Source organism: Gymnogyps californianus, chromosome 1 (genome assembly GCF_018139145.2).
Source record: "Gymnogyps californianus isolate 813 chromosome 1, ASM1813914v2, whole genome shotgun sequence".
In the NCBI taxonomy this organism is placed as follows: Eukaryota; Metazoa; Chordata; class Aves; order Accipitriformes; family Cathartidae; genus Gymnogyps; species Gymnogyps californianus.
Window position 1 is genome coordinate 156,746,693 of NC_059471.1, and position 17,569 is coordinate 156,764,261.

The 17,569-nt window shown below is 41.1% G+C and overlaps 1 protein-coding gene across 1 annotated transcript in view; it reads right to left on the reverse strand.

Annotated features, from left to right (window-relative positions):
- Positions 1-17,266, reverse strand: part of LOC127018134 (tyrosine 3-monooxygenase-like) — a 31,807-nt gene extending 14,541 nt beyond the window's left edge. Inside the window, exons 1-6 of the mRNA XM_050899560.1 lie at positions 17,069-17,266; positions 15,972-16,146; positions 12,424-12,512; positions 9,082-9,149; positions 7,847-7,897; positions 3,938-4,083 (exon numbers count right to left, since the gene is read on the reverse strand). Of these exons, the coding sequence (XP_050755517.1) occupies positions 3,938-4,083; positions 7,847-7,897; positions 9,082-9,149; positions 12,424-12,512; positions 15,972-16,146; positions 17,069-17,266 (727 nt within the window). The remainder of the gene's footprint in view (positions 1-3,937; positions 4,084-7,846; positions 7,898-9,081; positions 9,150-12,423; positions 12,513-15,971; positions 16,147-17,068) is intronic.
- Between the last annotated feature and the right edge of the window lie 303 nt (positions 17,267-17,569).

Consider the following 17,569-nt stretch of genomic DNA (forward strand, 5'->3'; position numbering starts at 1 on the left):
AGCAGCTTACTATTCTCCCCCCTCCCCAATTAAGAAAGCAAGGTGTTTGGGGGAATAGACAGACCATCAACTATGTCTCCTTAGGCACTGGCCAGGAGCTGGCACAAGAAGGGTACTCCCTTGCTGCTGATGCCATACTAAGCCAATCCAGAGGAATGTGAAAATCTCAGAATCTGGTCATCTTTGGGCTAAATTCTGAGTCTGTGCACCAGCTGAAAAATATATCAGACAAGAATCAAGCCCTAAGTAACTCAGTTTTGGAAGGACTATGAAAGAGTCTAGGGAAATTTATATTGCTTTAGCATCCATGTTGGACGAGCAGGAGGGAAAATGAAAATGACAGTTTATGTTCCTCGAGATGCCCTTTTAAATATAGGCCAGTGAATCAGACAGTCTGCTGATGGAACAGACTTGGCCAGTTGCCTTGAAAAGCCATAGGAAAAAGTGATCTGCTGCAGGTAATATCTGCAAAATCTGAACTTTTATTTCACTACTGCACAATAAAGCCAGCAATCAGCAGAGAACTGGGGGTGTGGCTGGTTGGACCTGCTTCCCAAAGATCTGTGAAATCAGAATGAGTTGAAGAGAAGGTCTTGAGCAGTTGACCTAAAGTGATCTGTAAGGCTTAATTCTTGGCCTAAAAAACTCATGTATATGGGCCTGTGCGTTGTAGCATGAGCTTGCTTGAGTTCACAGGCTGTAATTTCTTCCAGCTGTGGAGGACAATGAATGCCTAAATCCAAACATCTTTCCTAGAAAGAAAGATGTGCCTAGGTTCATCTAGCTAACCCTTTAGAAAAACACTTGCTGTGTTAAACGGTCACATGGTTAACCATTTAAACTCCCTTTAAGTAATTACAAAATACTTATGATGTAAAGTTCATTTCTGTTCAAACCAGCCTCACTAGCAGGCCAGATAACACTAGACAGATCTTGTAGTTCAACTTGTATTGAAGTCAAAAGCAATTGCTTGCTTGAGTTCACAGATACTGCTGAGTAAAAGAGAAGATGGAAGTTTATCTGGCTGTGTGGGCTGGTTAAAACATGATCACTTTCTCTCCAGGGTATCCCTCTCTCTCAATCTGCATCCCTGTAGTTTATTATATTCAAAGCTGTGCCAGGGGAGTTTTTTCAAAGTTGCACAAAGGGAGGTTTAGACTGGACATTAGGAAGCATTTCTTTACCAAGAGGGTGGTCAAACACTGGAACAGGCTTCCTAGAGAGGTGGTCGATGCCCCAAGCCTGTCGGTGTTTAAGAGGTATTTGGACAATGCCCTTAACAACATGCTTTAACTTTTGGTCAGCCCTGAATTGGTCAGGCATTTGGACTAGATGATCGTTGTAGGTCCCTTCTAACTGAAATAGTCTATTCTATTCTATTCTATTCTATTCTATTCTATTCTATATAAAGTCTTATCATCACATATGCTAAAGAATGGTCCAGTCCTCAGAGGCAGTATTTAGCAAAGATACATGCTGGGATTTATGTCCTAAATGGGAGAGTGGGACAGTTCGGGGCTCACCCAGAGCTAACCAGTGACCGGAGGAACTGCACTATGCATCTCCACATAGGCTGTAGTTGAAATACATCCACTGTATGCCAAGGAATTTTGGGAGACACATCACAGCCTATAGCTTGGTTAAGGTTTGGTTGGTTGAGCACTGCACACCTGTGACACAGGAAAGAGCCTAAGCACACAGTTGATTGATGAGTTGTAAGAAGCAAAAATCCTGGCCTTGCTGATGCTGGTGGTAAAAGCCACCCAAATTAATAATAAATCAGAAGAACTCCTTATAAATCATACCCCTCACCCAGTGGCTGCTTGGCATGAGGCTGTCTAACACAGATTTTACAGACCTTGCAGATGCTTCTGACTGAGTTTGTTACAAAGGGATCTTGCAATAATGTCAATCTTCATACTTTTCTAGAAAGTATTCTGCATAGTGAAATGACCTATTAGAGGGAATCATTGAAGATAAGTAAGATATCAGTTCAAAGCCCCATATAATGGGACTAAAATAGCTTACTCACTCTTAATTGTGTCTAGCTATAAACACAGTTCTTTTGAACAAACTTTGTTTCATCTATGCATAATCTTTTACAAAGCCTGTAGGCTAAACTAATCCAGGTTTTATCTACAGTTTAAGGAGAGTAGGACCAGTGCTCCCAAGAGCCATTCTTTCCATTTTCCTTAGACATCCATTCCAGGATGGAATAAAATGCCTCTGAAGTGCCTGATTCTCATTCCTGGTCAGAATAGTTCAGACAATTAGCTTACACTAGAAACCCCGTGTTTATAGTAGATGAGTTGAAACTCACTGTGAACATCTTCCCAACCGTTATTAGCAGAATTTTCAGAATTACTATTTTTACTGCATTTTTTTTTCCTTAGGACAATATGTATATAGAGAAAATTTAGAACCAGAGCCTACAAAAGAAGTGGGCAGGCCCAGACGCCAGGCAATCAAATCCTGTCAACCAACATGAGCAATACAAATAGTATTATGACAGGATATTCTTACATTATCCTAAATTCTCCCACTTTAAAATCACCTGATTCACTTAAAGAATATGAATATCTGTGGTAATCAAATCAGCATCACATGATTTCTGGAGCTCCCTGCTGTCAGCTACTGTGTAAATGAGATAAGATGAGATCAACTACTTCATGAGAAAAAATACTTATCAGTCCACTTACTATAGGAGGGAAGTAAGATGGATAGTTGAATAGAAGGGAAAATACATGAGAAAATACATAAGGCATACACCGAAAAATTCCTACAGCTGGATGCGATGGTGCTCATGAGAGATGCTTTTCATATGCCAAACCTCTATTCCCTTACACTAAAGGTGCAATAAAAACTTTGTCATCGAACAGCTTAATCTTCCCTAAAAATGGCAATGTCTTAGAAAACTATTCAGCAACAGAAAGCTTATTCAAGCTTACTAGCATCACCTACTGATACATGGAGCAGGTCACTTGATTTTCTGAACATTGTATTTAAATTTAATATGTTAAAATTTAAGCCATACTTTTTATTTATTTCATCATAGTGATCAGCTGTCCTCCTCTCTCTGGCACATCTCCTTGTCACTGAGAAGAAGTAATGAGGCTTTAAAGACCGCCTTTCTTTAGTCATTCTTGATAACGGTAGGAAATCAGGTGGTTGACACAAACCACCTGGGCTTGGGAATCCATGCAGCCTGTGGCCTCATAAAAATAATGCAGGCTCCCTTCCTCTCCTGCCCCTTGCTAGTCAGCCCTCAGCTAACAGCAGGTAGGTCAGCCTAGCAATCTTATGTGTCCTTTCATCTAAGGCCACATCTTCATGCATTTACAGACTAGCACCACAGCCTTTCTGCTCTCCTGTCAGCCACATGGTAGGTACCAAAGAGTTTAGTGGGGCCACGGAGACAGAAGGAAGCAGTGTTGTTTCAAGGTAGCTGCTGACTGACTAGAAGGACCTCCTGGAAATCATTTCCCCGAGCACATGTTGCCATCCTGTCTCATGCATCAGAAAAAAGTGGACTTGAGAGGTATGCACCTGTACTTGTGTTTGGGTCTTACTAGCAGCATAGCTATAGAAGCATAAAATACAGCCAAACCCATAGAAAACCTGTGTGTGGAAGTCATGCTGAGCAGTGTGCTGCTGTGGCTATGCTGCTGTGACTGTACTGCTGCTAGTACTGGAATCAGCTGGTTAGTGCTACACCGATTGCAGCCACTTACAGAGCAAACACAAGCTAACTTACAGCTTGGTCCCTAGATATGCCTGGTATTAATGTCCTGTGCTACAGCTCATCTTGCATGAGGGAACTCTACAGCTAATCAGCTCTGCTTGCCAGCTTGGGTCCTACGAGATGGTTTGTGTGTGTATGTGGTGTACAAACATATCCAGGAAACCCTAGAATAAACCATGTTTCATAACGACTGACCTTTTAAAAATCTGGAGACGTCCTGAAGTTGAGGTATGTTATCCTCTTGGTAGCCACAGTATTTCTCCAGCTGCTGGAAAGCATCCAGGTACTGTGTACAGGCATGAGTAGGGTAAAGGCTGCTCAGCTTCCTGTAGACTTCTCTCCTGAAAAGCAAAAGCCATATAGCATGACCCACCTCAACAAAGCAGTACTTATCTGCCCTATCTACAGATTCACAGAGGGGCATAAACCCCCAGCATAGGCAACGGTCTAAAAATCTGAACTCGGGGCACCTGGTGCTTGGAAGCTGATGCCTTGGCACATGTAGCAAAGCATAAGGGTTTTTTGTTTCACTTTTCCTGCAGAAGGTGGGTTCTGTTCAGCAAATCTGTTTTATCCCTTCCTACGCCCTCCTTTAATGTAACAGGACTCTAATCCTGATTCAGAAGTGTTTCTTGCTTAGGTATAAGAGTGTTGGAGGTACCAGGGAAATCCCAGGGAGAAAGTTGAGGCTGTGGCCCTCTCTATGTTGCACAGTTTAGGGATGGAATGAGTCAGGTAATTCCTCCCTCTCTATGTTGGAGTACAACTTGAAATGCCAGTCCCTCCATCTCCATGCTGAAGCCTAGCCTATATTTGACTCTGACAAACCTCCTCCTAAAAAAGCACATTTTCTGATACTGAAGAGTAACATCTGGACAGGCAAAGAGGTTCATACTTCTGCAGTTCAAAATGCCTGGCATGGGCTATGTATTTGAAAGACATGCCAACTTCTTGAAGCATTTAGCCCATTATACAAAAAGAGACCAGCTGAAGAAAAATATATATAACCAGATTTGGGCACAGGCTTCAAGCTTCTCCCAGACTTGATGGTGCTTGGATTTAGAGCTGTGGTTTGGAATATATTTAGCTTTTGCAAAGTAAACAAGTAGTAATAGGATGGCAAAGAACCTTATAGAAATGGTTATTTTTGTTCAGACATGGCCCTAGGGTGTTAACAATTTTATAAACATTGTTTTATGAAAATTGAGATCATTCTTGGAAATGCTGGCTACGGAAAATGACCTTTTGTTGTTTTTGTATTGTATTTTTTTTGTGATGCTATTGTTGCTATGGAGGTGATAGCCAGTCCCTGGTAATGGCTCTATTCATTTGTACGAATGTTTTACACAGTGTGGGAGTAATGAACCAGAATGAAGGGGGGGAGGAAAACCTTAGAAGGAAAAAAAATTAAAAGAACAGAGGGAAACAGTGGCTGCTGTCACTATTGCAAAAGCCACAGGAGACTGGGCCATTTCCATAGAAGAATTAGGAAAAAATGAGGAGGACTATAGTTCAAGTGTTGCCCTGGCTTATTTCCCCATAGAATACTACTGACTTCAGTGGGATTGCATAGGATCTGAACCAGTACACAGTTCATCCCCAGACTGGAGTCTAGAGAGAGCAGGCTTGTTTACACTTCTGCACATATGGTCTCTTTTATCGAAGTATCATTCTACTGTGTGTCTAAACATTGACTACCACAGAAACGTAGGCAGTCTCAGAGACTAGTGATGAATTATCCAAAGCTAAGTGTTCCTCCTCTCTAAGTACCTCTAAGGCAATCATTTAAGTTCACTCCAAAGTCAATACAGTAGCAGATATTTCCAGACAGCAATTTAGCTTGCCCTAATGTAGTGTCTCACATAGGTGTAACGCCTCACCGTATAGAGGTGCTATCACTCAAAGGACCATTAAGCTGCTACTTGATGGTACTTCAGTCCAGAGATGGAAAGAGTAACTGCTGAAAGCACGGTCTATGAAAAACTCTAGAAAGGAGCCTCATAACGAAGGATGGAGCCAGCCACTTGAAAGACTTTAAAGGCAATGACCTAATTTTACATAAATGTCTTTATTCTTTTAGAAAAAAGTGGCACTATTCAGCTTTATTACGAAGATGTGACAGGTGCATCCCCATAATTTTGTCCTAGATTCTCCTTTTCCTATATAGCTTTTACCTATAAGACATCTTTTATGACTACTTAGTTTAAGGGCCTTCCAAGAAGCCTGCTTGAAAACAGAAACTCAGATCATCTGTACCCTCTGTTTTCTGAAAGTCATATTTCTTCACTTGATTAGTTTTTATTTTTATAACCATGTTGCTACAAACTGAAGGCATCCAACAGCTCTTCAGAGTGAACACCAAGGGAATTTAGTCTGTGCTACAAATTTCCCGTTCAATTGCACAGTGCTCAATTAAGTTGTGCTGTAATGCAGCTGACCTCAGGGCACAGCCCCAGGGGGCTGTGATAACCATTGGGAGGTCTAATTTTGGAAACAGCTTTACATAACAAGACAACCTGGGTTGCTGGGGCTGGCTGTTTGGGGAAATGGGCAGATACTCCTTTAAAGGTCTATTCCGTTACCACAGTGGGACTAATTCTAGGTGGAGAAGGGCTGGAATGACGGAGGTTGGCAACAAAAGAGAAAAACAGGAAAGAACACAAAATTAAATTTTCTTAAATATGACATTCCCACACACCATCCCATGCCAAGATTGTTGGCTGGTAGTAGCAATCATGAGCATGACACCGACCATCAATCTTTGACAATTGAAAGATGCTATAAAAACCTACTTGAGCTTAATAAAAATGTGACTGCCTGGATGAGTTGGATGCAAGGTTTCTATGTGATTGTGGGCAACACCCCTTGAGCTTTCTATGGCACAGTAGATTTCATTTAAAATAAAATAATCACTGAAAAAGATGGGATGGCCCTGTGTTTGAGGTTCTGGCATGAGACATCTAGTGTATGGATTTAATTCCTGCATTGGAAATGCATTCCAAAGCATTGACATAAACTTTGTGTATAATTTTGGGCAAATCACTTAAGCTTTAACTTTTTCAGTTCCACAGTTATAAAATGTGATCACTGTTCTTCCTTTTTCCCACCTTTAGGCTGTCTTTCCATTTAAATTGTAAACTTTTCTGAACAAAGACTCTCATTACTTGCACATGTGCCACCTTGCACGATCCTGGGACTCTGCTCTTAGTTGGGACATTTGGACATATTTATGTTTGTGTTGTCATACAAATGTGTAATTATTGCTGCTTACTGAGATTTATTAAAGTTAGTGGCAGAAAGCAGAAACAGAGGTATATGAAATAAGAACTCTACTTTCTTTCAAATCTATCACATACTTCACGTAAAGTCTGCAAACATACTTCAAATTGAATTAATTTTGTTTATTTGTTTGTTTGGATTGCTTTTGTTTTGGGTTTGTTTTTTTTTTTTTGAGTGGCAAATCTTTAGGAGAAACAAAGCCCCAGTGAAGAAATGCTGCACCCACATAAAAGTAACTTGGCATCATTTCTTATGACATCAAAGGCCTTTTTACAGTGTAAATGATGTATCCTGGAAGGGCACTCGAACATTTCCTTTACCTTCAGTTTGAGAGAATGATACCTATTCATGTTAACAGCAATGAATACTTGCAGGAGAACTAGCAAGGCTGGTCTGTCCTAAGAACATTGGATTAGCCACATCCTATGAGTGAACTTCCATCCTGTGAATGGGCATTTTCTCCTGGTAACAGGTTTGGAAAAGTGATATTTCTGTCACCACCATAGCTATGGTTAACTAGAGGTCAGTTAGAAGAAGTTATACTATAGGCTCCAGATGTTTTCTGGCTTCTGATATCTTGATGGGATTGGCAGGCAGGGAGATGGTCGGGAAAATGCATTTTGTTCTAGAAAGTGAATAGTTAAGACCAGCCCTGAGAATGGCTTTCTGCAAAACAAATGACCAAAAGGTGACACTTAACCAATGAGTAAAGTTTGAGATGGATAAATATGGTTTTAAAATGTTGTAACTGTCTCACATATTGCCAGACTTCCCTGCGACTGCAGTGGAATGGCCCAGGGGTCGGAGTATAAGTAATAAACTCACCAAGTTGCAGTCTCCTGCGCTGTGTACTCGATGCAAGGCAAAGGGTCTCCTCTGTAATGAAGAGAGGAAATAATGCATGTGTCTGAAGCAGATTTCAAGTTCAGTTTCCGAGTATTATTTTCTTTGCCTGCACCATGAATATTTGCTGTAACGAAGATAGAAACAGTGAAATACTACATATTTAACAACTTATTTGTCTTGGTAGGCTCTAATGTGTGCATTTTCTCCTCTGTTCCAGTGTGGGGAGGAAACAGAGGGATATGGTATGAAAGGGAGCCATGTTCTGCTTTACAGAAGAAAAAAGAGGCTTTCAGGCTTACGCTTACCTCTGCTGAAGGCAATCTAGCAACCAAAACACAATGTGTGCCTGGAGGGTCCATCCCTGCAGGATGTGATCAGCACAGTATCATCGCAGAGAAGCATTCATAAACTCATCAGTAGAGAGCTGCCCAGGCATACACTGCGTGGTTATCACTAACTTTTCTGATGGGTGGTCTTCTCTCCCCTTCCTCACTGTTGCTTCTTCAGTAGCTCTGAGTCAGTTCAGTGTGAGCTTTTGTGCTGCACTAGCTGTGATATATGGTGGCAGTGAGAAAACTGTACTCAAATAGAAGTCTGTCAAGATTTGGGACGTTTCACCAGTTCTTGGACACCATGAGGCTGATAATCCACGAACAGTTGTACCGATACATCTGATTGATTCTGTCAGACAGCAGTGTGATTCTGGTGAAGTTTTACACATAGAAGCAGAAACATTTTCCATCACCCACACAAGATCTGAGAGGTTTTTAGGTAGCTAATGTCCATGGCTAGAGACATTTTGTCAAAAAAATAACAAAAATAGCAAATTGCTTTTCTTTGTCAAAAATATGTTCCTAAACAGAGTTCCTTATAATTCCTTGAAAAAGATTAGCCTTTAGGAGCTAGTCCTAAAAGGAACTGCAAAATTGAAATGAAAGAGTCATATTGAGAAATCACCTCTGCTAAGACAAAATACTGCACTGAAGGAGAAGTGAATGCAATCCTAAGATTTTTATCTTAAGGTATATTTGCTGCATTGTGGGAAAACTCTATTTCATATGGAGTGAAAGCTTCTGTGGCTGAATTCTGTTTTCTAAAAGACAGCCCCATTGATTCATTGATGAAAGATTAAGTCTCTGGTATTTCTTGCACATGAAGATGTCTGAAAGCGCATGTGGACCGCTGAAGTCTCTCTTCAGCAGCCTTGTACTTACGCTCTGTAATTAAAGGCAACGTCAGCAAAGAATGCCCTCCTTTTCTTATACTCCAGGTCGGCGTATCCCTGAGTTAGAAAATAATTCGAAAAAAGTTTTACATTAAGAGAGATTTGTGAGCATAAATAAATTTGCTAACAGAAGCATTCAGAAAACCTAGGCCTCAAATATGTTGTTTTCTCTGAGGCAATTAATCTTGACCTTATGAACAGGGTAAGCCGAAGTCTGCAGTCAGTTACATCCGTGACATTTTGATTAAAATTTGGGGCCTGTGATGGGAAAGGAAAGTAACATGGCTTGGTGGGAAGGTTTTGGAGTTGTTCATAAACACTACATCACAGACCAGTACACTTACAGTCAAATTTAAATGCAAATCACATTAAAAATGGAATTGAAATAGGGATGTCACTTCTGCTGGGGAAGACCTGAATGTCTGAATCATTTCTTTCCTGTGCTAAGCATGAAGGTTGCAATATAGGGCTGTGATGGACATGATGGTACCAAGCCTAGTACCACCTTGCCAGAGAAAGTACACTGCACCTGCACAGTACCCTGCACTTTGCGTGCAGAAGGGGTCCTCACTGGCTAGAAATCATTAGAGCTGCCACTGCATCTGTAGAAAGTACCGGCTTTCAGGTCAGTCCCCCCTTGCCCATTTATTACCATGTTATGATAAAGACAGATTCAGTGGTAGCTGTTTAAAGGGGCAATTTACTTATTAAATACCGGAGTTTTCTTTTTGCCCCCTCAGTGTTTACTAGAAGTTGAGCTTCAAGCAGGCTTCTCCAGCTATTAAATACGAATAGAGATGTGGAATCAAATTCCTTTGAATTTTACATCATTCATAATAGGAATAAAATCTGAAGTCTGGCACTGTTATTAATATAACTCATAAAGCAGCGTTGATCAGCATCACTGTACAAATATTTATTATTCTAAAATATTCAGGATTTATTGGAACCACTTTGCGTACTACAAGCCAAATTTCTCCCTTAGGTTTATTCACATAAATTTCATTGTAGCAATAATACCAGTAATACTGCAGTTAATGAATATTGTGTGCGCGAATCTGAGGAAAGAACTGGATTCCGAGAGCATGTTTATTTTTGTCATGTGTTATGGATAATATGTTCATTCAGATGCCACCCTTGCTTGTCAGTAGCTGTAACAAGTCCATGCAAAACACATGGAAAAGCCATTGGGCCAGAGTAGCGTTGATGCTGTGACCTCTCAGCTTTGTCCCTTCTGTTCCCAGGGCTCTGTACCCACTCTCTGAGCAGCAGGAGCCTCCCCGGGGGACCGCAACAGCCAGTGTCAGGGTGCCTCAGGGACTGGTGTCACAGTGTCATCGGTTTGCTTTTCTGGCCATTAAAGATACAGTAAAGAGCAAAGTGAAGCTATTGAGATGGACAGCCTAAATTGCCTATTTGGTAGTAAATGTATACGCAAAATCTCTGCTGAGCCACCTGTACATCAGTGTATTTGGTACTTTCCTCCAACTTGTCCATTTTTGAGCCATGCTTAGCAGCACAGTAAACGAGCCCACGTTGTGCTCCCTCCTGCCACAGACAAATGTTTTTCAGTGCCTAAGCTAACTTGTTTCAAGCTAGTTTAGGTATTTCTACATTGCACTGCATTCTGCAGTGTAGATTTATCCCCACTCAATACTTCGGTAACTCTGCACCATTGATGCTTTCTCTCATCCTCTTCAGTGCTCATACCTCCTATTTGGCAAAATAGGAGGGGAACTTAGTCTAATTCAAAGAATTCCCAATGTGCATTCATTTATCTGAGGAGAAACAGCCTCAGAGCTAGCTCAGGAAAATGACAAATACTTGAATTGTTTCTGTCAGAAAGATGTGAGGAAGAATGAAAGATGTCCTGGTTAAGGAGGATATGAAGCTCTCCTAGAGCTTTATAGTTTAATAAGCGATTCTCAAAAATAGAAGATAGACTTGGAAAGTTTTTTTATACCACACAGAACTTTACATAGCTAACAACATTAACATTGTGTAGGTTAATAAAAGGGTCTAAATAGAATTCAGACATTTAGAAAAGGGAATGACAAAATCTTGTAGATTCTGTTGACATCCATCTAAATCTTCCTTCCATTTTTCAGTGCAAAGTCTATGCTTTTTTCCCTTTTCATGCATCACTTCTATGTCATGTTTGGCAGAACACTTCACAACAATTCTGTGACCTACCTTGTCAATCAGCAAATGGCCCTTTGGAGTCCCTTATTTGTCTGTACCTAACTCATATCTCATCTGTACTAAAGTTGGAAAACTTTGATGAGAAATGAGTGTTTGTTTGTTTGTTCCCAGTACTTTGCCTTACTATTATCATCACTAGAGCAGGACTCTACAGTGCATTTTTCCTCTTCCTTCTCTTAGACTTTCTGCTTATGGCAAGGCTAAGAGTACACACACAAAACTGCTATGAGTAAAGCCCTCTTTGCGGCGCACTCGTAACCAAGACCTACTGCCTGAATCCAAGGGAAAGCCCATCACAAACATTCTATCAATATTTTGCAGAGTAGTATCAATAAATCCTGGGTCCAAAGACCTTGTGAAAAATCAGATGTAAATTAGGATTATAATCGTTCCCATTTGCTTCCTATTTAAACTTCAGATGCTTACCTCAACTGAAATCACTAGACCTTTTGAACGTCTTCAGTCACATTTAAATCTCAGTTCAGGTATTGTATCCATTAATGAGTGCTGCCATGTATTTATCTTATTTTCTGTCTAGACGATTTTTGCAAGTTTAAGCATAATACTCCCCTCTGTGGGATCTGAGGATCTAGTATTTATTAGTGACTAGCTCTTTGCCGCTTGTCCTCATTACCGTCCTCTGTACATCTGCACTTGAATGAGATTTCTGGCATATGCAAAATTAAGAATGCAGATACGGAATATCTGAAAGGTCAAAACATAGAAAACACAAAAAACAGAAGGCTGGGGAACTTGACTGTTATGTGGACCAGCTAGTACAAAGTGGACATACTTCAAATATATTAGGGATGAAATAATAAACAAGAGGTTTTTTTAAACTAAACAATGAAATGTAAACTCGTGTTAAAGAATATGTTGAATAGAAATTACTTCAGCATATGTCTGATGTTAATCATATGTACCTTGATGAATCAGGACCCATAAGCTTTTCTTATTACTAAGTTATTCATTCTATACTCCCTAATTCCACTGAAGATCAGTCTTTATCTGATCCTTCATCTTTTCTGTCCTTTCATGAGTATTTCTTTACTCCTGAAATTTTCCTTACAAAATTTCCCTACAGAGAGTTTCTTTTTTAAAAATGAAATAACAGTGACATCAAACTTACAGGGTGACCATTGTCCAAACTGGGATCATACTTAGCGATCACATGGTGACACTTATCCAGATCTTGGATTTTTCTGGGGAACCAGGGCACTGGAGAGAAAGCAGCAAGAGTTAAATGAAATAGGATCAAATAATTTTTAAAAGACACAGAAAATAGAAGTTGTGCTGAAGATTACAAGCTTTCTTTTCATCAATATCTAAGAATATTCATATCTATGTATCACCACATGTCAGTAGTTGAATTCGTTTGCCAATCAAACTGGCAGACTGGATGAAAAATGATCTGAAACTAACCTGCAATGATAATCTCTCAGTTTTAATTAGTAGAAACAATTTTTAAAGGCAAAATCATTTCCTTTTAGGCCAAAATCAGATGTTCTGTTTGACACAGCACAACAAATTTACTTCTACATTTTGGATTTAAGAAAATATTTTGATCATGTCTAAAAAATAGTCTTTAATTTTCATACTTTTAAAAGGGAAAATAATATTTTAAAAGGAAAACATGAAATTTCTAGAAACAAAACAGGCCAAGAAGTATCTGGACTTCAAGTTTTTTCCTTTTGGCTCATTTTTATTTTCTTTTTCAGCAAAATTATTGTAGCATTAGCTGAATTTCCAAACAGTTTGCTTCCCCTGAAGTGGGAATCTTTTCTGGTGACTAAAATAAAAATAAACCGTGCTCATTTTAATTTAAATGCCAGCATTTATAACCAATTAATTAAAAAAATACTGAAAAAAGACAAAGTTGATACTGCTTTCTGAGGTCAAACTGATGCTGTGATCAGACTTAGTGTGTTACAGCTGAGAAAAGGTTCTTTTGGGGTCATCTTAATCTCTTACTTGACAAGAGACCAGGCATCTCTGTACTGAATGGCAAATTTAGCTTTAGCACTACTATATTGTATCCAGGCACAGCCAGTTCACAAAGGTACAAGGCTACAAATACACACCGATGTTGGGAAATTCCAGTTCTTTCATGAAGTTATGGCCAATTCTGCGATAAGAAGGAAGAAATACTAGTCTGACAGATGTCTTACATCACTCTAGAATTTTTTTGCTGAGCCTTTGTCTTTGGCTGTACCACTGGTTCTGCATGCAAGATGCCTGTCCTGCCATCTATGGCCGTATCTCCTCAAAACCTGTACCTGATCGTAAGTCCTCCATTGTATGCCCCCATACACATCTTGCCTATCCCTTACTGAGTCCTAGGAGAGGGCAGACAGGCTAAAGGAGAGGGGAGGAAGGACCATGGCAGAACCCTTGGCCTGGGTCACAGAAATGAATGCAGCCAATAAAACAGAGATAGTGCTGACAAATGCCAGTTTGGCTGCATCTCTCTCTGCTTCATGGAAGCAGAGATAACCACTGCTTTTCTCAACTGAGTACCAAATTAATTTGGGTTAAAGCCACTAAGGGCAGGACATTGTCTCATCACTGTCCTTCAGCAAACTGCCTGGGAAGGCCTGTCTGGCTCACCAAAAAACTCCAAAGAAAAGAATAAAAAGTCCATGTGGGAAAAAAATAGGTTAATCCAGGAGCTGGAGCCTCAGGTGATGGGGGTAGCCAGAACACGCATATTTGCATCTTCCCAGTAAAATAATTGCTGACCAGTAAGCATGTTTATACAACTTAAATATCTCCTAGTTACCAATATGCTCTCACAGGCATCTGCAAACCCCACTAGAAAGTGAAGCTGCAGCTAGCCTCTTCCGATAAGATGCACCGCCACTTTCAATAAGATATACCAGTAAAATGGGCCACTAGCCAATCTTAGACCTAGGGGCTAGCTGAGCTGAAAGTCCTCTGACACTTTAGCACCCCCGAATTCACCTCAATAGGACCAAAAACACGAAGATCTTTAAGGCCAAAACCTCCAAGTCCCCAGTTCTTGCTGGTGCCCACACCTAAGGTGTCTCTGTGGGCCACAAATACCAACTCTCTGACCCTTTCATCTTGAAATCAAATTAACTGCTTAGCGCACTACTGAATTCTGGTGTCTGAAACACCCAGAAAAGCCCCTTTACAAACTAGGGAGTGCTGTGTGTAAGTCTGAGCTAACTTAGAAAGACTCTGGCCATTTGTATGCCAAGTATATTAATTCTAGCATCATTACATCCAAAATAAGCCTGATTACTTTTATGACTGCTGCTCAAAGCCATAAGAAAAAGGAAAATGTGAAGAAAATTATGTCCCTAATATTCCTCTGCTTTAACCATAAACACACCCTCTTTTAACAGTCCCTTGTTATTATTGTAGATCCCAGTCCCAGCACACCCGAAACTAACTGCTATTTCTGAGCACAAACCTCTCAGCTCCCAAGGAAATCCTAAAGAAATGCTTCTTCAGTTCCAAAACCCTCTTTGGCTCTCCAGTTTCTCTGATGACAGTGATACCCTTTTGATACCCCCACAGTCCCCGAGAACAGCTTGGCATGGACTGCCTCTCATCACTAGCCTGAAGGTGAATTTCAAGCAACACCCAAAGGTGTCCAAATAGGACTGTATTAACTAAAAGGGCCCTGGGGATTTCTGCCTGGCCTTGTCAAGGGTGGGAAACCTTGTGGCAATTCTGTATTCAGAGAATTCAACCTATGAGCTGGACCCTCAGCCTTCTTGTCTATCAGGGGCACCTCTCACATCCTCAGGATTGTATTAAAGGTCTCTAACAGCTTGTTGTACTCACCGATCCCCTACCTGCCTGTAAACAGGAAAAATACAGTCTACCTCTGGCAAACTCACTTTCCATCCTGATGACTGGTAGGGATGGTGACCCAAATACAGCACAGGCAGCACTTTGTCAGGTGAAATGCCGTTCCTAAAGTGCAATCTTTGAAGCTGCACAACCTCCAAACAAGCTTTTCAGGTGCCTGGGAAAATGCCTGATGCTCTGTTACTCCAGATCTGGCAGTGGGTCTGTTCTCTACAAAAAGCTCATCCCCTGGTTCTCGCAGCCTGCCCTGCAGACTTTCTGTGGATCCTCTCTCCCTCTTGCACTCTGGAAGCTTCTTTGAGCTGGTTGCATTTAGCTCTTTTCAGTGAAGGAGCAATCTGCCTACAGACAATACTACTGGACCAGACAGCAGCGGACACCATAAACAGATGGCTACTGCTTCTTTTAACAAAACCGACACAATACGCTACAAGCTAATGAAACATTCAGACCCTCTGCCGTATCATTGTGTTCCCTTCAAGTGTCTGTGTTCACCTCAGAGCGGTCAGTTCTCTGCACAGCTCTCAGCCCACAATCTTCCTGTCATTGAGGAGTTTCCAGTTTCTCCTCAGCTTCTTGTTTTGTGGCTCTATCCTTCTCATCTCCCTTTTTGCTGGAATGCTTTTCTCACCTCAGTTCCACTCGCTATGATGAAGTACCTCCCATTCCACACCAATGGGAATGGTCCCACTTCAGGGAAAACAGTCATGCAGTGAAGAAAAATGAATGCATGCTTATCTGCTTACTATACTAATTAAATTACTGTTATGAAGCTAATGCTAAAAAAGTTACTCCAAAAGAAAGAAAACAGCACTAACAGATGCATACATTTCTTACCTTTGTCCTCTCTGCTAGTTTTCACATCCTCTGCTACTCTCTTTAAGGAGGTGATAAGGGTACCAACATCAGCGCTGTGAACTTCACATTCAACAAAAATGTCAAGATCATCAACAGAGTTCTTGGGCTTTTTGGCTCGTCTGGTTTCAAAGTGATGGATCTGAGTTTCAAACATCTGCAAGAGCCAGATGTTCATATGATGAAGCTTCTCCAAAGACTGAAAATCCAGGTAAGTCTAGATACACTTCCACAATGTCTTTAAAAGGTGACTAAAAGAGGTCTTAACAAGAAGTGCATGTTAAGCAATGAAGACTAATAATGCCCAGTTTAGAAGGAGCCAAAATACAGGCAGAGCTAAAGATTAAACACTGTAGAATTAGGTAGAGATAGATGACGATGAAAGATGAGATACTGTTGACTGTAGCATTTCATCTATGCAGAAGTAACAAATGAGTGGCTGGGTAACTCTTAAGATCCTGGCAGAATGAAAGCAGATCTATTGATGTATAATAGCACCATAATCATTAAATAATTGCAAACAATTAAAAATAAGTAACAAATATAATACTTTTCTTTTGAGTTATTCATTTTCACAGATGAGAGTGAGCACCTGGTAGGGATACTTCAAGTGCCCAGAATATATAATGCCTGTACGGTTTACAGCTCTTATATTCTCTGTATCGCCTGCCAAATATGCAGAGAAAATTCATTGGCTTCTAACATCCCCACAGTCTGAGTGCTTGAAAGGCTGGCCTGTTGTTTAGTCGTGGCTGGCCACCACAACTGCTAGAAAGAAATAATAGATTGGTATCTAGCTCTAAATAGCCCTTACATAAAATGATGATTCCTCTAAATGACTGTGTCCAGCTGCTCCCTCCCTCCAGAGCACTCTCCTCCTTCACCTGGAGAGGCCAGCCAACCTCTTTGAGCAGCTGTAGCAAAACAGGGACAATGAGAAGGGGGAAGGCAGGTGGAGGCATAAGTCAGGCAGGGAGCAGAAGAAGGGTGAGAGAGGGGGAGATGCAGAGTGGGAGAAGTGAAGGCAATAGGGACAGAAGAGAGGGCTCAGTGGAGGAAGGGAATGGTGAGGTCTGTACCTCAAAGACTTTGGCTGCCTTAGAGAGCTCAGTCTTCCTCACGTTGCAGAGGGTGAGGGTCAGAATGAGAGTGGCTCTGCCATCATCCCTGTTGCGGTCCAGGCTGCCTCGCGTGTTCAATGACTCTATGCCACTCATCTCCTTCTCCTTGCTGGCCTCTTCCTTTTGGCCTGAGATCCCCACCAAGTCAGTCTTCATTGGGAGACAGGGGAGTGGATTGCAATTGCCAGCTATTGAGTGGAAACTGCCTGAGGATGTGAGTGTTTCTGCCAGAGCAATGGCCAGGAGATGTGGTGGGACTGGAGATGCAGTGCGTCTATGTGGGTGATGAGATCAGAGCTGCCAGACAGCAGCGAAGCAACCTGGTTGCTACTGTGTTAAGTGTAGGGACATTTATGTTGGCCATGCCAGACACATCAAGGGAAGCCGCGTGCGTAGGATATGCGCAAGAGCCCAAGATAACCCTCCTCCTCCAGGTAACTTCAAAGCGCGGCCCTCCTG